At 40.8% G+C, this 23,299-nt stretch overlaps 1 protein-coding gene across 1 annotated transcript in view; it reads left to right on the forward strand.

The window, feature by feature from the left end:
- The window catches only part of LOC119556265, a 112,399-nt gene that overhangs the window by 82,984 nt on the left and 6,116 nt on the right, over positions 1 to 23,299 (forward strand). The window contains exons 4-5 of the mRNA XM_037868314.1: positions 1,295 to 1,317; positions 19,702 to 21,648. Of these exons, the coding sequence (XP_037724242.1) occupies positions 20,100 to 21,648 (1,549 nt within the window). The 5' untranslated portion in view covers positions 1,295 to 1,317; positions 19,702 to 20,099. The remainder of the gene's footprint in view (positions 1 to 1,294; positions 1,318 to 19,701; positions 21,649 to 23,299) is intronic.

The raw sequence follows: 23,299 nt of genomic DNA on the forward strand, positions 1-23,299 counted from the left end.
AAATCAGTATTACTTTGTTTTTATACCCTTGCTGAGCTGTAAGCCTTTAAGCGATTCACTTTAAATTGTAAAAGGCAATATAAAACTTTTGCAGTCGTCTTTTTTTTATGTAGCAACGGGATCAAAATAATAAAATAAGCACAACCGACTACCGTGAAACAAATTATGTTGCATTGCTGAAATACATTTGCGGAACTTTTATTCGAATCAAACATTTATGGTAATTTTCCACAAAAGTTATTTTGATATTGACAATACAAAAACTTGGTCCGCTCAAAAGTATTTTCCTATAGATTTCTCGCGAAGAGGGAAAACCCATGAGGGGAGAATTTTCTACGTGGGCAATTTTAGTATCCTGGTACTCGAACGCCCAAAAAAAGAGTGGCGAAGTGAAGGCATGAAAATGCGTAAGCAGAAAAGTTTGCAGCACACGAATGGATTTCCACAAAACAGTTTTGGGGTACATAAATCTAAATGAGCTTAGTGTGTGTAACGTCGCTGGGAAAAGAGATTTATTGTTTGATTCTGCAGCATCCACGCCCCCGAATTTCCACGCTTTCACCTCCGCCCAATCATTTTGGCACCTATAGCCACCCAAAAAGCTACCCATTCCAATTGGGCCCCGAGGCATTGGGCGAACGAAATCTTTATGGATTTCGCTATGTAGTTGGATTGACATCCCCCATCCCTCGGCCACATCCACATTTTTGGGATGGAGAAGGCGAGAGATTCAGGTACTAAATCCCATGCCCTGGGCCATAATCTCAGGGGGTTGTAACCGCACCTAACTTATTGCTGAAATCTCGTATGAAACCGACATATAACTCATAATACCCACATATATATAGGTATTTAAAAACAACGGAATTAAGCCGATTTGTCCTCAGATTTTCATATAACCAAATTGTATGGTTAACATTGTATGGTGTCGTTGTTTTTATGCATAAATGTAGCAAAACATCACTGCTATGTGCGAATAAACATATACAACTGGGATTTATTTACACAATACAACTTGAAACCGAATAAACACTTTTTGGGGGAAGTTTCGATTCCGCCCCATCCTTTCCTAATATATTTTTAGATTTTCTCCAGCAGTTTTTTACACTCCCTAGGGTGCGGCAGATTTATAAACAGATATAGAATTTCCCTGCAGGCAGGCAGCTCCACGGGAATTTCCGGCACAACCGAAAAGAAAACGGCCTTGTATAAAAATATTGTATATGCACACAAATTTTACAAGTTTTCCATTACTCATTGTGGCTAATTTCCCTTATTCTCTTTCTCTTTGCAGATTACCAGGTTCTTGTTAAATGGGTAAGTTGATCCCCAAGATCGTGGGCAATTATTTTTTGAAAAACTTAAAAGTTCAAATGAATTGATGAAATTAAAAGTGTCGTGCTGAAAACGCATAAAGCATAAGGCAGCCCCACAATCGAATGCAATTATCTTCAGAAACAACAAAGTTATAAAACTTTTGCGGATCGTTAGATGCCACTTTACTCAGTCGATTTGATTAATGTTTCTGGGCCAATTTTCTATGGCAGAGTGCAATCTTTTTTCTACCCCTTTTCGGTTTCAGTGGCAAGTGGCCCACATTGGCAGCAATTTTTTTTTACTCATTACCGCCCACTTCCTACGCCAGACTTTCTTTCCCGTAGACATTGCAGGCGTATTATTCGTCTTTGGAGTTCCACGGAAAATAATTAACATGTCAGTTCGGTTTGCTCGTAAAACTTTTGCACACACCCTCACACCCACACAAAGGCACGCGAACTTCCGCCCACACTCACACACAGGCAACAAATAAAACAAAGGGAAAAAAATGGCAGTGTTTTGTCGCGCTGTGTTCCGCTTGCCAGAGTTAAAGAAAAGAGTCGAGCGAAATTCCGGTGAAAATTTCTTTTTAAAGAAAAGGAAAATGTTCTGCATTTTAATGGCTAAAATGTGTAAGAAATCAAAACATGCAATACAAGAAAGCAAAAGCAGGCCAAAAACACCAAGAACAATTTGTAGCGAGGTCATTCTTGCATCCATAACAAGAAAAACCGCAAATGAATGTATACAAATAGCCAACTAAGTGGAATGAGAAACAAAAACAAAAAAACTTTGAAAGAAAGTGCATTATTTCGTAATTAAATAAGGTACATTGTAGAGCAGTAAGAGAACTTATTTCTTTGCCGAGTCTGTGCTAAGAAGGTTTATAATATCAGTTATGTTTGCCAAAGAATAAGATCCTTTCGTAGTATGCACCTACGCACCTAATTATTGTCAAATTTCGGTTTTTTACCATTGATTTTTATGACGAACCGCGTTCGCTGAAGTGTGATCATGCTAAAAAATGTAGGGACTCGTTTATAGTTATAGTTGGAATAAAAGGTCCTTCACTTGCAGTGGAATTACCTGCACTAAAAATGTGTTGCAACCTGAATCGTTTCATATACATGGCTTACATTTACGGCTTGATATATGTTTACTTTACATGATTACTACACAAATGTTCTGCGAAATGTGTGAAAAAAGGTTACAACTTTGTGAAAGGTCTTCAATTGCGACTCGAATTTTACGTTATGAACACCGGTGTTGTACAACCTTACCTCCTTCGTCCTCCTTCGTCCTTCTTGGCCCTTTTTTTGTTTTTTTCTTCGCGTGGCTAATAAGATTCTCCACTTTTTGCAACGCCTGCTCTCTCGCTCACTCACACGCTCGCACTCTGTCGCTCTCTTGATGGCACTTTGCATGCAAATTGTGTTCTATTTGCATACTTTTTGCAGGCACTGGGATGCATATGCATGTGCAGACATACGTACACGGATAAAAAAATATTGAAAAAAAACACCTTAATATGAACTTAACATAAGAAGTCAAATAGATATTAACATATAAAATATATTTGTATTTTTTACGTAATCTTTGACATTGAAAGTTGTAGGAAACTTGGTGAAAAGGGGTTTGCGAAATATTTTGTCAGTCTTGTGACACCTAAAAATCCCTTACCCTGGGTAATATGGTCATAATATCATATTCTCATTTTTTTGACTGTACATATGTATGTAGGTATATCTGTCGCACATTATGTGTAGCCAGGTACTTATACTGCATTGTCTGAGTGCGAGTGGATGATTGTGAGTGTCTATCCCCCTATGGGTTTTATAAGGAAGCTCAAACTTTTCACACAAACGTACATATCATCTCTGACTTTATTCCCCCTTCAAATATAACCGCTCATCTGCTAACCAAATTAAATCCAGATTCAGTATAAAAGTAGATTTTGACAATACAAACATGCGAACGAGCCTCAACCTTTCCATTTTTGGGTTCTAATCGGTTTTGGAAAGAACTAGTTTTTAAAACTCATGATCCATTTTGATCCATTACTTGACGACTATTAAGACATGATGCCAGCTATCTGATACCTTTTTATCCCCCATTGATGGTAATAAATATGTTTTTTCCTTTTCCCCCCCCTAAAGCGGGGTTGGAAGCTAAAAACTTTTGCTGTGCGTTATAAGTATTCTATGATTCACACAATACATCAGCCCTCGCGAGTGCCTTCAAACTTTCATTCCTGACGAGGACAACAAACTGCAGTCACTTTGTTTGCCCTGGCCACACTGAGTAAAAGTGGAGTAGTGCTAGTGCGCTAGTAGTGCTAGTGAACTTTTCCAAACTGGGTGCGCTTCCTTGAGCTAAGTTTCCACCAAGTTGTTTCCAACATTTGTTCTGCTCCGTAGAAATTGAGAAACGGAGAAACGGAGAAATGGAGAAACGGAGAAATTTCTACATTTAGAATTATATAGAAGCGTAGAAACTGGAAACTTTTGGCGCCAGCTTAGCGGCGCTCAACTTTCAGCTTTTCCCTTTTTGGCAGGACTCTCAAGCGCTCATTTGTTAAGTTTGTTGGCAGGCCAAGTCGAGAATATGCGGCGGGTTATATCAGGCTCAGGCCACCAGGAGAAGAGGAAGAGGTAGGCGGAAGGAGGAAGGCGGAAGAAAGGGGCATGGCCAGACAAAGGCTCCGTTCTTCGCTGGGCTTCCTGCCTACAATATGCCATATGCCATATGCATATGCACATAAATTTTGTTGCATTTCAAGTATTGCACACCAGCCAGCAGAGGACTCGGGGACTCCCATACTACTTCTACTTGTACTACCACTACTATTTCTACATCTACTTGCACTTCTACTACCACTGGCTCAGCTCGAAAGGACTCTCAACCACTCAAAGGATGGCAAACAGAGCCGGCGTACACACATCACTTGACTTGACTGTGGGGCCATGTGCCCTGGAAAAGTGACTTGCGTTGGGCTAAATTTTAGTGGGTTTGTCTAGCAGCATGTCGTGGCACGTAAACCTAAACCAACCGAATTTGTCCATTACAATTGCATCCGAGCCCAATTCCGCTACCCCGCTGTGCATTCTCCCATGTAAATCGAACCCGGAGTCGAAGTCGGAGTCGGAAGAAAGAGTAGAGGGAGTAGGGGAGTTCAAGTTTGGCAGATGAAGGCGCTCCAAATGGGTTTTGTTGGCTCAGTTGGAAGTAACATAATTGAGGCTTCCATGACACTATCTTTATTATGTCACGACATTCGAGGGCTTATGTACAAGGCAAATGAGTGAATAATTCTTCGACTTATTGATTAAGGTACGTCGTCCTCAGGTCCTCAAAATAATGAGTAGCTGTGAGGTACTTTCATGTCAAAAAAATTAAAAAAGTAAAGTGATGATGTCCTCTTTAAGGAATTCACTTACTTCACCGCCATTGTTGCCGATTCAGCTTAAAGGGCGACTCAAGACCTTAGTCGAGAAATGTCGTCTTACGCTATTGTCCTGGCAAGTTTTAATCGAAAAATGCCATAAAATAAAATTAAAATTCGATAAAACGCGACGAGATGCTCAGTCAAGTGTGTGGCAAAAAAAAGCGAGACAACCGGAACACAGGGCAACAATTGAAAAAAAAAAAACTAGAAAGCTATAGTGGAGTACATCGACTATCAGATACCCGTTACTCAGCTTAAGGAAGCCTAAAGGGAAATGGAGATATGCAAGCAGCAAACCGAGATTGTAAAGCGCCACCTAGTAAGGGTGTCGAATTTGTATATACAAATTCTCTAGACCTTATAATTTCCAAGATCTTGTTAGATCGTCTAGTGTTTTCTATCTTTCCTGGTAAATTTCCTTTAAGTATTACGACCTACACTGCCGTGTTTAGGATAATTGAATAGACTTCAATACAAAAAGAAAGGGCTACTAATCCCCACTCTGGTTTCCAAGATCTGGTTAGATTGTCTGAAAAATACAATCAATGTAAGATGCATTTCACAGGTGTCTCCCGACCAACAATTATAAACACCCGAAACAAGGGTATAATTATACTACACAAAAGCTGAAAACAATGGGCCAGCAAAGCTAGTGGGCGGCAAAGGCACCTGATACAATCAAACTTTGTTTGGGTGAAAATAAATTTAAACAGCAGGAAGCGTCAAAGCGCATGAGAACAACGGGGACATCAAAGGAGGCGAGTCGGAATTCTAGAGTTACCAGGGATGCTGCAGGATGCGAAGGAGAAGCCATGTCCATTCAGGTTCCTTTTGCAACACAGTATGTTGAATCGATTGAATGGTCTAGTTTAGGGTTGCCTAGTCTCATCCCTTCCTGGTTTTTGCAATTGCTCTGGGTGTAACTCCTAGCTCCTAGCTCCTCTTCTAGTTCCCATTCAAAGAGCTTCCCCCCATAAGGGCATGTGGCTCTTTTGCCTTCCGTTGCTTTTTGCCACTAATGGCAACACTCTTGCACATGTGTTTTGGTGTTTTCTGTTCAATAAGCAAGTTTCAGGCACCCCTGGTCTGGTTTACACTGGAGACCGGATGTGGGTGGTTTGCCAGCTTTGCCATCAAACTTGTCCCTGGATTGCAGAAAACAGAAGACCGGAAAAAAATAGAGATGTCGGGCAATGTCCTGTTACCCGTCCCACTACCGATTTCAACTTGTACCAAGAAATTGTCAGTTTCCCCCGGCTTTTTCCTTCAAGGGGCTGTCCATACATGACATAATTATCGAGGGAGCGGGGGTCAAAGAAACTGTAGACCCAATTATTTTTATACCCGTTACTCGTAGAGTAAAAGGGTATACTAGATTCGTCGGAAAGTATGTAACAGGCAGAAGGAAGCGTTTCCGACCCCATAAAGTATATATATTCTTGATCAGGATCACTAGCCGAGTCGATCTAGCCATGTCCGTCTGTCCGTCTGTCCGTCTGTCCGTCTGTCCGTCTGTCCGTCTGTCCGTCTGTCCGTCTGTCCGTCTGTCTGTCCGGATGAACGCTGAGATCTTGGAAACTATGAGAGCTAGGCTATTGAGATTTGGCGTGCAGATTCCTGATCTTCTTACGCAGCGCAAGTTTGTTTCAGTAGAGTGCCACGCCCACTTTTACGCCCACAAACCGCCCAAAACCGTTGCTCCTACAGTTTTGATGCTAGAATAAAAATTTTAACTGAAATGTATTGTTCTCATCAATACCTATCGATTGACTTAAAAAAAAGTTTGCCACGCCCACTTTATCGCCCACAAACCGCCCCCAAACTTCAAAAAATCTTAAATATGAACGTGGATATCTCGGAAACTATCAAAGATATAGAATCAGGATTTCAGATTTAGATTCCGAACCTTTGTACGCAGCGCAATTTTGATACGCGAGTATGCCACGCCCACTCTAACGCCCACAAACCGCCCAAGCCTGTGGCGCCCACAATTTTCATGCTAGATACAAAATTTTAACTGAACTGTATCGGTCTCGTCAATACCTATCGATTGACCAAAAAAAAAATTTTCCACGCCCACCCTAACGCCCATAACGCTTAAATCTGTCTACCGCCGGTAGGTGGCGCATTTCAGTCTTGCTTTGCTGCTTGCTTATTTCCATTTCCCTTTGGTCCCTTTAGCTGAGTAACGGGTATCTGATAGTCGAGGCACTCGACTATAGCGTTCTTTCTTGTTTTGTTTGAAGAATTGATTAAATGAATGGGGTCGAGCGACAATTACAAAAAAACAAAGAGAAAATGCTATAGTCGACGGCCTCGACTATCAGATACCCGTTACTCAGCTAAAAAAAAAAGCGTCATATCGGCTGCTTACGATATTTCACTAACACGCCACATTCTTATCGATATTTAAATCATCGATACACGTCAGCAGCAATGTATCACGTATCACGAATAGGTACAATTTTTACGCTCCTTTTTTACTGATCATGATTAGTAATCATGTGCGTTCAGCAAAACTATCGTAAGAATTTCATCAGTGATCAAGTATCATGTTGTTCTGCTGATCGCGGCCAATGATTCCCATATGTGTTCGATATTTTATCCAGTAAATCGATTTTTGTTACTTGGAATGGGTTATTTTAAATTTCGATATATCCAAGATCCATACTTGTCGTTCAAAAATAAAGTGGTCGATATACAAAATTCGATAACAAGAAAAAACGATTAGTTCGATATGTTAATGAAAGCGATATTTTTTCGATACAACGTTGTGGACTTTTGTTTTTTATTCGCACTCCTTGACAGCCCTTAAGACATTTAAGCTATTACCCAACATTGTGCTATTCGCTGGGTCCCCCGGCGAACTCGCACATTTCCTGTAGTTGTGCTTCCCTCTTTTTTACCCCCTCGCAACTAAAGCCGAACGTCTTAATTTTCTTGAAAGTCATTTTATAGTTGTTAAGTCCCGACCCCCTCGCATTTGTTCCACTTCACTCTGCGGAACGTGAAAGGCGTAGCTAACCCTTTTTGGTCGGCAGTCGACTCCATCGCTGCTGTTGCCGCTGCCTCCACCTTTTGTGTGCTCAAATCTCGAGACAATAATTTTTATGGCATAAAATTTTAGTTCAGCTCTTACTTTTTTCCTTCTCGGGGATGACAGAAATGGCTGTGGAGGAGGAAGAGGCGGTGGCGGTGGCCGAGGAGGGGGTATATGGTGGGGAAGGGACAATCGTGCCTTGTCGCCATGTAAAACCAAAGTAAATTGCCATTTTTTCTAAGCACTTATTTTTTACTGCTCTAAGGATGAGACTGGGGATGCAACTGAAAATGAGGATGGGGATGATGGTGATGGTGAGGCCGAGGCTGGAACTGGGCTGGGGAGGCAGGAAAGTGACACAAGTGGCTGGCGTCAGGGGCTTAGAGCTTAGCCTCACAGTTTTGGCCCGCCTAACTGGCAAGTACACTGAAAGGATTTCCTCACCTTGCCATTAAAGGCAATCAACATTTAATACTATTTTTTTTATCAATGACATTTTTAATAGGAGGAATCAGGATAAGCTACCAATATTTTAGATCTCGAATTATTATTTATTACATATTATTATTATTACAATCGAGTTTTCTGTGTAGATTTGCTCAGTGCTGGCGGAATAGAAAGAAGTTTCGCAGTTTCGCACAGAGCTTTGAAGTTCAGAGAGCTTCGAGATCTGCGTCAGCCATTTGTCGCGTCTAGACGGCGCTCCTTTGATATTCGCAACTGGAAAAACTGGCAGGAAGGAAAAAAAAAGCAAACAAAAAACGGGAAGTAGAGTGGTCCGGGAACAAGCAGTGTTACCGCGCTAAGACAAACAATGGTCAGAAGCGGCATGCCAGACGACGACACTAAGTAATAAGCTGTGCGTAGTTGGGCTTCTTATTCAGTACTCTTCAGCTTTGTCGGGGAAAGCTTTAGACGGCCACGCCTACAGGTCCATAAGGACCCATCCACAACCCATCTACCTCTCATCGCCATCCATCCCCCCATCCGCCTGCAACGGAGCGTTAAATGTTCTCCTAATTTTGCGCAAACGACTGTAAGAGGGTGGCCCAATTGAATTGAATGGCTCAGTGCGACGAGCTTCATAAGAAAAAGCCATCGTCTGGGTAAAATGAGGGGCCATCGTCTCGTTAAAAATGGCGCACCTCAAGTTTGAACCGCAAATCTGTTTTCTGAAGTGAGTCAACTGGTACACTCAAGCACCATTTTACTATCGGTTAACTCAATTGTATTTCCCTTATTGATTTTAAGTTTTATTGCATCAAATTACTTTAAAAGGTGTCTAAAAGTATACTACAATATATTTGCAATAAAAAAAACCTATTGACTCATTTCGAAGTACGACGTTGGACTTGGACTTTTCTATTATTCTTTGTAAAACTTTATGTTGATCCTTCGAAAATCCTTTGGTTTGTAAAATATCTATCTACCTGAAAGTATGCTACAAGATTTTAATCCGGAAAAGTTTATAATGGATGGCATCGACTATAGAGTTCCCGTTTTGATATATAATTTCCTTGCCTACTTTTTGACTGAGCCATTTTTCTTTAGAGACCTTCAAGTTGTTCCTTCGAAAGTCCTTCGGCTAGTAGAAGAACTATCCATTTTCATGAATTTTTATCTCTCACTTTTGATCTCCTTTAATTGCGAATTTGTTGCGAATTATTTTATAATCAGTTCTAATGGAAATTCCCTCTTTTCGGCCACAGTTATCTGGGATCTGTGCCGCCATTTCACCATTGCACCTTCATATGCCAGCTTCAACTGCTCCTTGCTGGTGCCTAATGAAAATAAAGGGCGCTTTTTCGGGGCTTGGAATTGGACGCCGTCTTGCTGCGGCAGTCCAACTAAGCCGTAGTGCGGAAATTAGCAGATACACAGATAAATGGTGCCGGCTCCTGGCTTGGCCTATTACCAACTTGCCAGTTCCTCGCCAAAATTCCAGCTTTGGCTGCGACTGCATAGTGGTTATTTCTCACCTAGCCCACTAATTCCTTGAAGTTTTGTTTTTTTTATCGGAGTACCACTATCTACAAGTGCCGAAAATGCAATAGTTGCAAGGAAAACACTTTGTTCTCAACAATTAAGTGTAATATTTTTAATTTTTAACATTTAAATTAATTTAAAGTGACTTACAAAATGTGTCCAAAGAAATAAAAGTCGTTTTTTGGAATGACTGAATTGAAAATATATTGTTGCCTACTTTCAGGCATCTGTATAATTGATTTCAAACCCCTATTTTGTCGTTGCACCCGTGATATATGATATGGAGTACCACTATCCACAAGTGCCGAAAATGCAATAGTTTCAAGGAAAACACTTTGTTCTCAACAATTTAGTGTAATATTTTTTATTTTTAACATTTAAATTAATTTAAAGTGACTTACAAAATGTGCCCAAAGTAATAAAAGCCGTTTTTTGGAATGACTGAATTGATAATATATTGTTGCCTACTTTCAGGCATCTGTATAATTGATTTCAAACCCCTATTTTGTCGTTGCACCCGTGATATATTCAGTTACATGTCGAACGAATTTATCTGTCCCTGTTCGTCAATGTCATAATGGGAAACACTTGTCAATCGATTCAATTGCAAATTGCGCCACTAATGATCCGATTCTGGCGACACTGTCGACATTTGTAAGGTAAAATACACAATGAATGTGGACAGCATAATAGGCCTTGAGCGATTTAGGCCAGAGGCGATGGTAAATGCACTTTTTTACACCCCCCCAAAACACAACTGTCGACAAAATGTAGCCACATATTGCCGCGAGTTCACATAATGCCAAGGACTTATCGGACAGACAGACAATTGGGCATCTCAGCGGTTGGTAATTTGGGGCCGGCTATATGGATCTAGTGGAATTACCCATTAATAGGCGTTGTTCCTGACGATGAATTCATAAATAAAGAATATATACATCATGCCGCACAGCCTAATGGATATCGGGGAGTGAGGACGTGGGCTCGGTGGAAATTACACCGACTGTCTGTCTGTCCATATACATATATCCAATACGATATGATTGATGCAAAGTTCGGTCCTCGCATATGTATGTCCACGTTTGCATGTACGTGTTTTATTATTATGCACACTGAGCACATGGCATAATGCGTGTTGGTTGGTAAAGCTCGTCGGTTTTGGGGAGTGGGTGCACTACGGTCGTTGTTCGTTGCTTGTAGCTTGTAGGTTGTAGGTCGTAGGTCAAAGTGCGGGGCTGGAGCATGTAGAAGAGGAGCCATCCTCTCTGTGGTCAGGCCACATGACGTAAGCGCGATACTGAGTATATGTCGGGACAAAACAAATTAAATTGTATTACAAAAATGGCGCACACGGTGAACGGCGAATGGAGAATGGCGGGGGCTCTTCGCAAAATGGCAACGCAGTTGCGTGTAATATCTCGTGCGAATGTGTGCCCCTTGGTTGGTTGACGTGCCAGTGAGTAAGTGCATCGTAAATAAATAGCACAATATTGAGCTCAACGCCCGTTAACGATTTAAGCATAGAAATTCATAACGCCTGGGGCAGGACGAAGGGTCGCCAAAATGACAGGACTCCGGGATGACGAGACACTCCAGGACTCCAGGACTCCTCGTTTCCAAGCATCAATTATTCAAGCGACGATCTGCGGGGTAGAGGATGGATGGCTCAGCTCAGATGGTAAATTATGCTGATATTATTTAAAATGAAACAGATAAAAAGCTTTAATAATGCGGAAAGCACTTTACGAGTATGGTGAGAGAAAAATGGGAAAAAAGAGAAACAGAATTCCTGAATATATAACCCAAATTATCCATGTGATTACTTGTACAATTTTGAAAAAATTAAGGTTCCTAAAGAAAGTATATAAACTCCGTTTCCTTACTCGATTTTCTTCAGATCTCGGCCTGAATCATTATAATCGCAGCAATCAAGTCCACCACTTTCGCAGGTTTCATGTCTGGGCGTAATTCCAATCAGGTCGTACCATGCACTACACTTAAAAAAAAAAGAAATTATGTAAATTTAAATTATGTCAATTTAATCATTAATGTTGTAAAGGTAGTTTTCGTTATTTAAGGGGTTGTTTCTAATAAGATTTCGACCTTACATTAAACTAAAAGTAGGTTTTAAAACTAAAAACGTTTGCAAACATTGTAAATTTAAAACCTACTTTTGGTTTAACATGCGGGCTTTAAAAATTTCCTAAGCCTTGCTACACAATTTTTAAAAGTATTGTTTAAATTACAAGTTTTTTCTTGCTCCTATGGCCACAAATTCTATATTTCTAATTTATGATTAATATTTTGATTAGTGTGATTAGTGGTGCTAAGGGCTGAACAAAATCCATAGGGCAATCTTGTCTAGACTAAAAACCAAGCTAAAGTTTAACTTTTGCAACCGAAGGCGGCGTAAAAGTTTCGCCACCTCAAACATTTGCCTTAACGCCCGTCGTCTTCTCGCCAGCTGAGCAGACACTTTAATCAAGAAAGTTCAATTCTTGGTTCTTTTCTTTTTTGTTTTTGTGATTTTTCGCCTTCATACTTTGGCGCCTTCGATAGCGAAAGTTTTGTCGCCTGTTGCCACACTATGCATGTTTTGAAGCGCTGATGAAGGCGAGTCGGGGAATTCCAAAGTGGAGCAAATTGAAAAGGGGCGTGGGCGTGGGCGGGGGCGGGGCAGGGGCAGGGGGCGTGGTCATGGCAGGTGGTGGACTGGACTGCTGCTGGAGCTTCGACTGAAATTGAAAAACAAACTGCAGCAGGGCCAAAAGCTTGGGGCCAAGCCAAAGGAACCATGAACCATGAACCATGAAGATGCGAGAGAGGAGCAAGAAATTGAATATTTGATTAGGCAAGCAGCCAGATGACAGTTGAGTCCATCCTCCATCCTCCAACCTCCGTCCTGCAGCCTTCGGGCCATTTCAAGCTGGACTCGAACTCGGACCTCTCCCTCACCAGCTTATGAAACCTTAAAATGTCGCCGTCCGTGGCAACAAGCGAAAGATGATGATGGCGGTGTGGCAATGCAGCAAAGCATGACCACTGTAATATGGCAATGATTGCACCTGCGAGCCGCAGATGCTCCAGGGATCGTCCTGCTCCGCCACCAAAGATAGGATGTTGCCCCCTCCAAATACTGCACATGATTGGCATGCGACATGTTGACAGGCTCGACTCACCGCAACTTATCAAGCCGTCGCGTGCAGTTTGCCAATATTCGATATGGAAATGCATCTGAACAGCAAAATGCACCTGCCTTACAATGTTGTAAGCTCGGCACTCCGATAGTGCCACAACAACGTATGTATGTAATATCCACGCATCATCTTGGACGCATACTTTACGTTCCCCAAAAGAATTTGTCAACATTGTATGCCATCTACGGTAATTGTAACCCCACGTTTATGTCACGCAGTTAAGAAGCCAACTTTGGCTCCCATAAAGTGTATAATCTCAGGAGAGCTTATTTCTTCATGTCCTCGTACTCGTTCAGATTAAAAGATATTCGATTAAGCCTTGAACTCTTTTATCCGGCGCGACCCTTGTAAACATTTGTGGTAAACATACGGAAAACATGTTTCCTTCATTACATTTATTTTATTAATTAACCCAAGGAAACTTTTTCATATATATATAAGCCCATACACTCGAAACTAAGAATCAACGCACAGCCAAATGCACTTGAATGGTACTAAAAAAATTTCAAATCATTAATTTTGTATAGCCCTAAATTAATTTGCTAAGGTCAAGTCCAATTCGTGCCAATCTCTTCCGAGTTCTGGAAGATTAACCATTTAAGCAATTGCGCTACATCGCCAAAGCAATTTATTTGGTGGTTTTCCCAAACCTCTAGATTTCTTTAAAATAATGTTATTAAGGGCTCAAGGCAAAATACTATTTCAATAAAAGGTTTATATACCTTCACTTGTATTTAGAAAAACGAAAGTGAAAATAAATTATCGGGACACTTCACAACAGTGTTTATATCCCTGTTATATCCATAAAGGCTTTGGAGTCCCCTACCACCAGCTCTAATCTTAAAAATATTTTCCATTTTCTATTTCTTTTACTCCATTTTTTAATAAAGCCCCGCTATAAAAGAAAAGGGGAAACGGCGGGAGGATGACATTTTTTTCGCAGCCTCCATTTCCATTCAGTTAAATGATTGCAATGACCATTGAAGCGCGGGTAACCGAGCAACACTTGGGGCGCCAATTCGACACAGAGTAATTTGCAAATAGGCTTTAAGTGCACTGTGGGCTGGCAGACCCTGAAACTAGGATACAAAACTAAAAATATAAATATAAATAAAACAATATGATATTTTTCTGATGCTAGATAAAGTTTCTATATGCATATGCTATACTACAAAATAAAATTTGACTAAAAATTGAATGTAAGGAGTGAGGTAGGGTTCGAGAAATTGTTACTACTAAATGAGCTCCTCAGCCCACAGTAGTGACCACAATAAAAGCGCTTTATAGAGGGACAAATAACCATATAGACCAGGAGTGCCCAAAAGCGTGCTGGCGAAAGAGCAAACACCACCAATACAATTTAGGTGGACAAAAACACATGTGAAGAAGTGTTCTTGCATCGTTCGTCGCCATCAGTGGCGAAAAACGACGAAAAGCTAATATGTATATGAAATTGTTTTTCTTTTTCCTCTTTTATTTTCGTACAAGAACCGCATGCTTTTATGGGAAGCTCTTTGAATAGCAGCTAGATTAACAATCGCATTCAGAGAGCAATTACAAACAAGAGGGGAAGTTGAAGAGGAACTTGGAAAGGTCGAAGTTGGTATACTCTGAGATACATTTTTTGTCAACTAAGAGATACATTTTAATATGACAGCTATAGAAAATAAAGAATAGGGATATTTATAAAAATTATATTATATGTTTCAACTAAATTTGGTTGACCCCTTTGACCTTTGAGCGAAAACACCCCCATGTCTAACGGAGTATAAAAATAACTGCCTTCCGGCGTTACAATCCTTGGGGACAAAAATTATAACAACCTTGACGTAAAAATAGGCAAAGGAGCTTTTGGCGCTTGGTTTTCCTGGCGATGGGTACCCCTATATGTATATTTAGACATTGATATTCGCCATTTGCCATTGCTGATGTTACTTTAACGCGAATGGATCGGAAAAACAGGGCAAATAATAAAAGAAAGGCGGGGAAAAAAGAAATTCGCTTCATTTAGCAACAAATTGTTGTGACGACAAAATAACAAAAAATTGAATTCTTGTCCGCTTTCAACGGTTCAACAACTTTTGTGTTACATAGACACACTTAAAATGCCATTGCCAATTGGCATACGACAAAATGGAAAAGCGAGAACCCAGAACCCAAAAAGCGGAAAACAAGAAAAAAGCGAAAAAAACAAAGAAATGTGAATTGGGCGCCATAAAATGAATAAAACGAAACCCGAAACCAAAGCAATTAAATTTGTTTAAATCGATTTAAGCTGACAATAGACAATGGTCGCCTGTCCATGGATTTTGTGGGCAGGCCCTGGACTTTCGGGTTCATTTCAGTTCAGTTCAGTTCGAATCGCATCGTATTGTATCGTTTGAATATGGGGCGAGCCCACCATATAGCAATTACAACCGCAATTGCCAATAAAATGACAACGTTAAATTCTATGACAGGGGCCGTTTGCAGCCCAAAACCAACGCGGACGGACTTAAGTTATTTATAAAACAATCAATTTGTATTGCTTTATTTATAAATGCGATGAAAAGATGAAATTAAAATCTAAATTTTGCATTTTGAACACGTTGCAGACCAGAGGATTAAGATTGAGATTTAGCAGCTTTGATTGTATTTTATTCTGCTTTTAGAAAGGAGAAATCATATTATTCACATTTGTATTTTCGCATTGTTTGTTTTTTGGTCGTACCTAGCGTTTGCAACATTCCGTAATACAGTGTTTATAATTAGGAGCAATTTACTGGCGGTTTAAAAATAAAATGCGCTTACATTTTTTTCCATCATCAATACAACAGTACTCAAGTTACCTACTCATAGTATTAAGTATCTGCGTTTTCACATTTTTGTTTGATTTTTGTCATGTTTATTTTAGTCATTTAAAATTATTAAAATTATAAAATGATAAATTAGTATTTATAATTAGAAGCAGTTAACTGCAAGTCAAGAAATTAAATACTTCTATATTAAAACCCGTCCTTCATGTAGTAATGCAGTTTTGATTATAAAACCAAAATTTTAACTGAAATGTATTGTTTTCGCCAATACCCACAGCTTAAAGCTTCTCAGAATTAAGACAATTTTCATGAAAAAATGTAATTTAAAATTAAAATTTAAATGGATTACCTAAGAATCATTCTGTCAAAAACTATTTGCCCCCTCTTTGGATTATGAGGCACATTGGGCTTACCGAAGCGCACATAACACTCGAAAGCCCCTTCAACAGAATAACAAAGTGTATTCCGAAAAAAAAGTAATATTTTTATTCTCTTAGTTAGTTTTTCCCTTTAGGGGCATTAAATTAATAATTTATAACTTAATCCTATATCTAATATCTAAATATTAGTTGGGCTTAAATGATTGTTGTAAATACAGATATGTTGTATATGCCAGATCATTGGTAATCAAATAAACGCCATACAGTCATCTATATCAAATGAATACCTTTCTTTAACAATCAATTTCTAACGGGTATCTGGTAGTCGAGGTGATTGTGCTCAAAATGTGGCTTATACAGTCCATAGGGTGTCGGAAATGCATCCTTCTAATCTGCGAGTTAACCACTAAAAATGTTAATTTGCCGACAGGGACAAAAGCTAGGATTTACTGGTTGGTTTTGCCAACCCAACAAATTTCACATACACATTACAGAATGCGTAACTCAAAAGTTTTGTGGGTGGGTCGTCGTCGTCGTTTCGCATTCAAAAGTTTTGAGGTATTAATCCAAGTTTGGCGGTTCTTCGCCTGGAACTCACCGCATAACATTAATCCTCACAACAACCTGCACTTTCTAACCCACGACAATGGCCCTCGCTCAACGAAATCAACCCAATACCAGCTACCCAGCGGTGAAACAACGAACGAAAACCCATTGAGAAAATATTTAACAAAGCGAAAAATTGCACCGCTTTTCTTTTATTTGCATATTTAATTTGTTTTGGGGTTTTTTCTATCCGAGCAAAAAACCGCTGACACACAGGCAACGAAACAAAACGAAAAAATTTACAAAAATTGTGCTCAAACAAAAGGAAAACAAACAACACACACGGGGGGCATGCTCAAAGAACGAGTGTATATATCCATCCAACTGGATTCGAATGCACGAATGAAACGAAGCGGCCTTTAAAAGCCCCACTTATCTCCGCCTCTTGATTTTCCCGAAGGTTTGAACTTGAAATCAGTCCAAATGAAACCCGACACAAGAGCTCAATCCAGAACGTATCGGGAACCCCAAATATTTGTCTTTCTGTTTGTATTAAAATATTAGTAAATATTAGTAGAAATGGATGCATAACACTTTTTTTTTGGTAATATACATGTCTATGTCAAACAATAAAATTAATATATATTAAATGGAGAAACACATGTCTATAGATATACATTTTAAATGTATGCAAGCATCAATTAAAACTGAGAACCATCATGAATGAAATGCAATTAAATGAAACTCGATTGGGGAACATAACTCAGTTCTAATTAAATCCATTAGTGGTTTGTATCCAAGAAATAAATCAAATTCCCCCTACTCACTTGATTCGTTATTTATAAGGTAAACAAATAATTAATTATGGTATTATAGCTTTTGCTAGCCAGTAAAATATAAAAAAAAATTAATTCAACTGTGCTTTTCATATCCATAACCCTGGTAGATCAACGTTTAGAACAAATATTACAGAAAAACAAGATATTTTTAAAAGGATATTTAGAAGAAGGTATACCATAGTCGGATATATCTCTTCTTCCCTTTATAAAAGCTCGTTGTAGAGTTTTAGATGGGAGGGCAGGGTTCTTTTTGATTTTTCAATGAATAAATAATAACTAAGAAAACGTTATTGAAGGGCAATCGAAAAAGAATTGATTAAGTTATGAATTACTTTTTTTTGTATAACAAAATATAAGCCTTTTTCTCTTGATTGTGTTGGTTTTCGTATAGCTATAGTTCCTAAATAATTGATGTGTTTCGGTATTTATAAAGTTTTTGGGGCCGCAACAACAGGATGAATCAATATTTGTTTGGAAAGTGTATAGACATGAGAGCACGTGGCGGTTTCATTTCTTTTTTTGGTTGGGTTTTCGGAAGTGTTGACGTCACGAATGGCGCTTAATTAAAGCGGAACCCGGCTCAATGCTAAAGAGGCGGGTCCTTCATCCGCAGAAATTTTCTTTCTGTCTTGTTTGCAATTGCTTAAAAGAAAAGCTCCCTCCCGGGGTGGGTCCTCCGATATACTAACCACCATCAACCATCCACCCTTTTACCCGTTACCCATGTTACCACCATTATATCATCCAATATGATGGGCTGGCTTTATCCAGAGCCAAACAGGGGCGGGCCAGCATGGCGGCGATGCCGCAAGTCAGTTAGAAGCCGCAAACTGTCACAGTTTAACAACATTTTCATTAATCAAGCCGCTGTGTGACTGCCACCTGAAGAGCCAAAAAGAGGACGAACCAGATTAAGGGGACTCCAGGCGAGCAGGAGGGATCCGAATCCGCATCCGCATCCTTGTTTCTGCCTTTTGTCGTCCCATTGTCAATCTCCTCTGGGAGATTCCATCTGCACAGCACTTTCTGAGCTCTCGGGGATCCTACATTATCCCCCCACAGCACAAAAATCCTTTTAATTGTGCTGGAATTATTTAAATTAAATACATAAAAAATAAAGAGTTGCATTCAAAGTGAAATTAGCCCGAAAATTAAAATACTATTTCGGAACATTTCACTTAAAATCGACAGTCGCTAATTTAAAATGGCTTATTGCCTGCAAACTGTGGTCTATTTTAATTGGCTTAGAGATGGGCTTAGAAAATAATGAAGACATTTAAGCTAAATGAATGTGTTTAATTAAATGATATGTTTGCATACATTATTCAATATAAAGGAATGCTATTTGGTTAAGACAAAAATTAATTATTCATTCTAATAAATATTTATTTTAAATTCATTTAATTGTTATTTAAAAAAAAATAGTGTGTCATAAAGTAGTTTCCCTAAAATCAACAGTTGAGAGGAATATTGAGGCTTATTTAAAAAGGCTTATTGCCTGTCAACTCTGATTTATTTTAATTGGTTATGGATAGGGTTAATTACGGTTGATATATGGGTTTAGAAAATAGTAGAATGATTCACTATAAACAACACTCATTGGCCTAAGACGGGAATTCAATTTTCTATTGTAATAGATCTTTAAATAAACATAATTAGATTTATGTTTCAAAGAAATGTCTCTGACATAAAATACATGTGGGTAATGCTGAATTTTAAAGTCAACACAAGTACCAAGCGATCAGTTTGTGGAAACATTTGTTATTTCTGTGGGCCGACGACCCCAGCACATAATCCTCTTACATCAGGACCACATGTACGTTGTACAGGCATGCATCCCATCCAAAGGTTATGATGCCGAATACCGGGCTACCTCGCTAATTACCCAATCCCATTGATGACACACAACAAACTTTTGCCAATAAGGCAAATCCTTTTTGGCCTTGCCGCTAATGTCTCACCTTTTGCCTCGTTAGCAACCCCATGGGTATCCCCGTGAATTCTTGTATCCCTGAAAACCCTGTATCCCTATATCCTTGTGTCCCTGTCCCTTGGGACAGCGGTGGGCCCAACCCAAGCACCAACCAAAACGCACACACTTTCCGAAACACTTTATTAATTGACAAACTCTCTGGAATTTTTTCGCATTCTTTCAGGTGGAAACGACAGGAGAAGCACGGTCATTTGCGAGCTTAGAACCCACCACTGTCCGCCGGGACATTAATTAATCACGGCCTTGTCATTCGCAAGGATCAAGGAGTGGCGAACAAGGAGGAGCAGGAGCACGAAGGGTGCAGAAATCAAATTAACAGTGCGTCAAAAGGATTAACCCCGGAAAGCAGGGGGCAGGAGTTTACAGCACGTACACAGGACGCGGTGAGGCGAGTAAACAGGCCAGCCCCAGTCACCGGGATCCAGACCCAGACCACCAGGGTCAAGGGGTTTCTCCGCAGCAGTTTGGAGATTGGAGTTTGGAGCTCCTTAGTTCGTAGTTGGTGGTTAACCAACTTGGAGCGTGTTGGCACGGATTAACAACAAATCCCAATACACGACCATGATGATAACCAGAACGGAGGCGAATGGACGGCTGGGCATCGTGCTCCTAGGGGCAGCGATGCTTCTCCTTCTACTGCCCCTGGTAGCGGCCACGTCCGACTGGATGCAGAGCTGCGGCCCCTGCCACTGTCACTGGAATTCGGGCAAGAAGAGCGCCGACTGCAAGAACAAGGCGCTCACGAAGATACCGCTGGACATGAGCAACGAGATGCAGGTGCTGGACTTTGCCCACAACCAAATACCCGAGCTGAGGCGCGAGGAGTTCCTCCTTGCCGGCCTGCCGAATGTGCACAAGGTGTATCTGCGCAACTGCACCATCCAGGAGGTGCATCGCGAGGCCTTCAAGGGCCTGCACATCCTCATCGAGCTGGACATGTCGGGCAACCGGATACGGGAACTGCATCCGGGCACCTTTGCCGGCCTGGAGAAGCTGCGCAACGTGATCATCAACAACAACGAGATCGAAGTGCTGCCCAATCATCTGTTTGTCAACCTGAGCTACCTGTCGCGCATCGAGTTCCGAAACAATCGACTGCGGCAGGTGCAACTCCATGTCTTTGCCGGCACGGTGGCGCTGAGCGCCATCTCGCTGGAGCAGAATCGACTGGCCCATCTGCACAAGGAGACGTTCAAGGATCTGCAGAAGCTGATGCATCTGTCGCTGCAGGGCAATGCCTGGAATTGCAGCTGCGAGCTGCAGGACTTCCGGGACTTTGCCATCCAGAAGCGTCTGTATACGCCGCCCACCGATTGCCAGGAGCCGCCCCAGTTGCGCGGCAAGCTGTGGAGCGAGGTGCCATCGGAGAACTTCGCCTGCCGGCCCCGCATCCTCGGATCCGTACGTTCCTTTGTAGAGGCGAATCATGATAACATCTCGCTGCCCTGCCGCATTGTCGGCAGTCCGCGTCCGAATGTCACCTGGGTGTACAACAAACGGCCACTGCAGCAGTACGATCCGCGGGTGCGCGTCCTCACCTCCGTCGAGCAGCTGCCGGAACAACCCGCCCAGGTGCTGACCTCGGAGCTGCGTATCGTGGGCGTGAGAGCCTCGGACAAGGGAGCCTACACCTGTGTGGCGGACAATCGCGGCGGACGGGCGGAGGCCGAGTTCCAGCTGCTTGTGAGCGGTGACTATGCCGGCGCCGTGTCCGCCTCCGATGGCCACGGCATGGGCGGAATGGGGGCCATTGGAGCGCCCACCATTGATCCGCAGACGAATGTCTTCCTCATCATCTGCCTGATCACCACCACGCTGCTGCTCCTGCTGATCGTGGTGGTGCTGGCGCTCTTCTGGTACTGCCGCAGGATCAAGACCTACCAGAAGGACACCACCATGATGAGCGGGGACGGGCTGATCTCCTCCAAAATGGACAAGACGCACAACAGCTCCATGCTCGAGGGCTCTGTCATCATGGAGATGCAGAAAAGCCTGCTCAACGAGGTGAATCCCGTCGAGAAGCCGCCTCGGCGCACGGACATCGAGAGTGTTGATGGTGGCGACGATGTCCTCGAGATCAAGAAGACACTGCTCGACGAGACGGTCTATGGTGAGTATTCAAATTCAAATTCATTAGTAATTGTAGAAAAATAAGTACCCAAATTTTTTTTAAACATCTGGACTTATATAATTTGTAAGTCTATTTTTTTAATATTTGCGAAGTTAGGTTTTTTTTATCTTTTCCTATTATTTTAAGGGTTATTAAATTCTTTTCAGATGTCAGAGATTTTTTCCTATTATCCTATTAAAGTAAATTTTTAACGGACAATTACTATTACAATTCTAAGCCTTTAAAAAAGGAGGATAGGAAAATAAGCCCAACTGGCAACTTGTACCCTTTTTAGAACCTATTGCAATATATTTTCAATCTGCCAATTTTTCCAACAATCAAATTTATGTTTTGCGCTTTAAATACTTTCTAATTCCCTTTAAAGCCAAAAATGTAAGGGATTTGGTTTTTATGTTGCAGGACAAATTTGTAACCACACATGTTGGCCATGATTGCATATTTTATTTCGTCATTAACGTTTATTATTTGTAAAAAAAAAAACAACAAAATTACGTATTTAGCAGCCAATTAAATTCATGGTATGGGGGCGATTTAGTTGTTCGACTTTTTACAATGTTTTTTCTAGGAGAGTCGACAACCGACCACATTTCGCCAGTTGTTTCAATCAACAATAGTGATGATTATGGCCTGGGCTTTGTAATAAAAATCAAAAATAATCAGTGTCGCTGATAGTTAAAAAGCGTGATTATCGTTTAATTTTAATAAATAAAACTTGTAATTATCACAGTAGCATTATATTGAAAAGCGAGCTTTATGACAAAAATCACCCCTCTAACGAAAGACTCCCTTCCTTTGACCGTAAATGTATAGGTATATTTTTTTTTGTAAAGGTCCTGAATTTTCTGGCACTTAACACAAGGTACATGACTTATTTTCTGTGTCATCATGGCGCTTGAGGACCAAATGATGCGACGACACACACTCCTCCTGTGTCTATTTACCCAAGGTTTCCATCTCAATGCCACTCCAGGACGTTTGTCAATGGACTGACCATGCCAATTCCAACGCCAATGTCAACACGCTTGTTATTTCCGCGGAAAAGGCAACACAGAAAATGTCCTTTGCCGAAGGATCCTAACTCAACCAGGTCATCCCGACGTGCGGGAAAACACCAATTCAACAGTCAGTTGGGCCGGCGGATGTTTGTTTTAAATTTCGAATCGCTCATCAGCTATTACCTAAACGCACGCCCCCTACCAAAAGCTTCAAAAGACAAACAGACCAACAGAGTTCCACATACGTACTCGTAAACTCGTCGTATGTATGTCAAATTTTCACCAACTTGTCCCATTTACGGACAATATTAAACGGTGGCTGTCACACTAAATGAACTCCGTAAATCACCTGTATTCGGAGGGAATCTATTAGCTCGACTTGTAGCTGATACGCCAGAGTCGATAGGGCAGGCCCACTCATCAGTCATCCTGAGAAAGTGATGTCTTAAGTCTGAAGAAGTGGATGATTGTTCTATAGAATGATTGCAAGTAAAATGGAAAATTAGATAGAGTAACTACATTTATATGGGCAATTAAAGCAGGACACCTATTAGAATAGGTTAAACAAACTAATTTGTTTATTGAAATGTTATGTTTGGTGCTATAATAGATATTGGATAGATATTCCTTCATTA

The sequence above is a fragment of the Drosophila subpulchrella genome, chromosome X (assembly GCF_014743375.2).
Source record: "Drosophila subpulchrella strain 33 F10 #4 breed RU33 chromosome X, RU_Dsub_v1.1 Primary Assembly, whole genome shotgun sequence".
Lineage (NCBI taxonomy): Eukaryota > Metazoa > Arthropoda > Insecta > Diptera > Drosophilidae > Drosophila > Drosophila subpulchrella.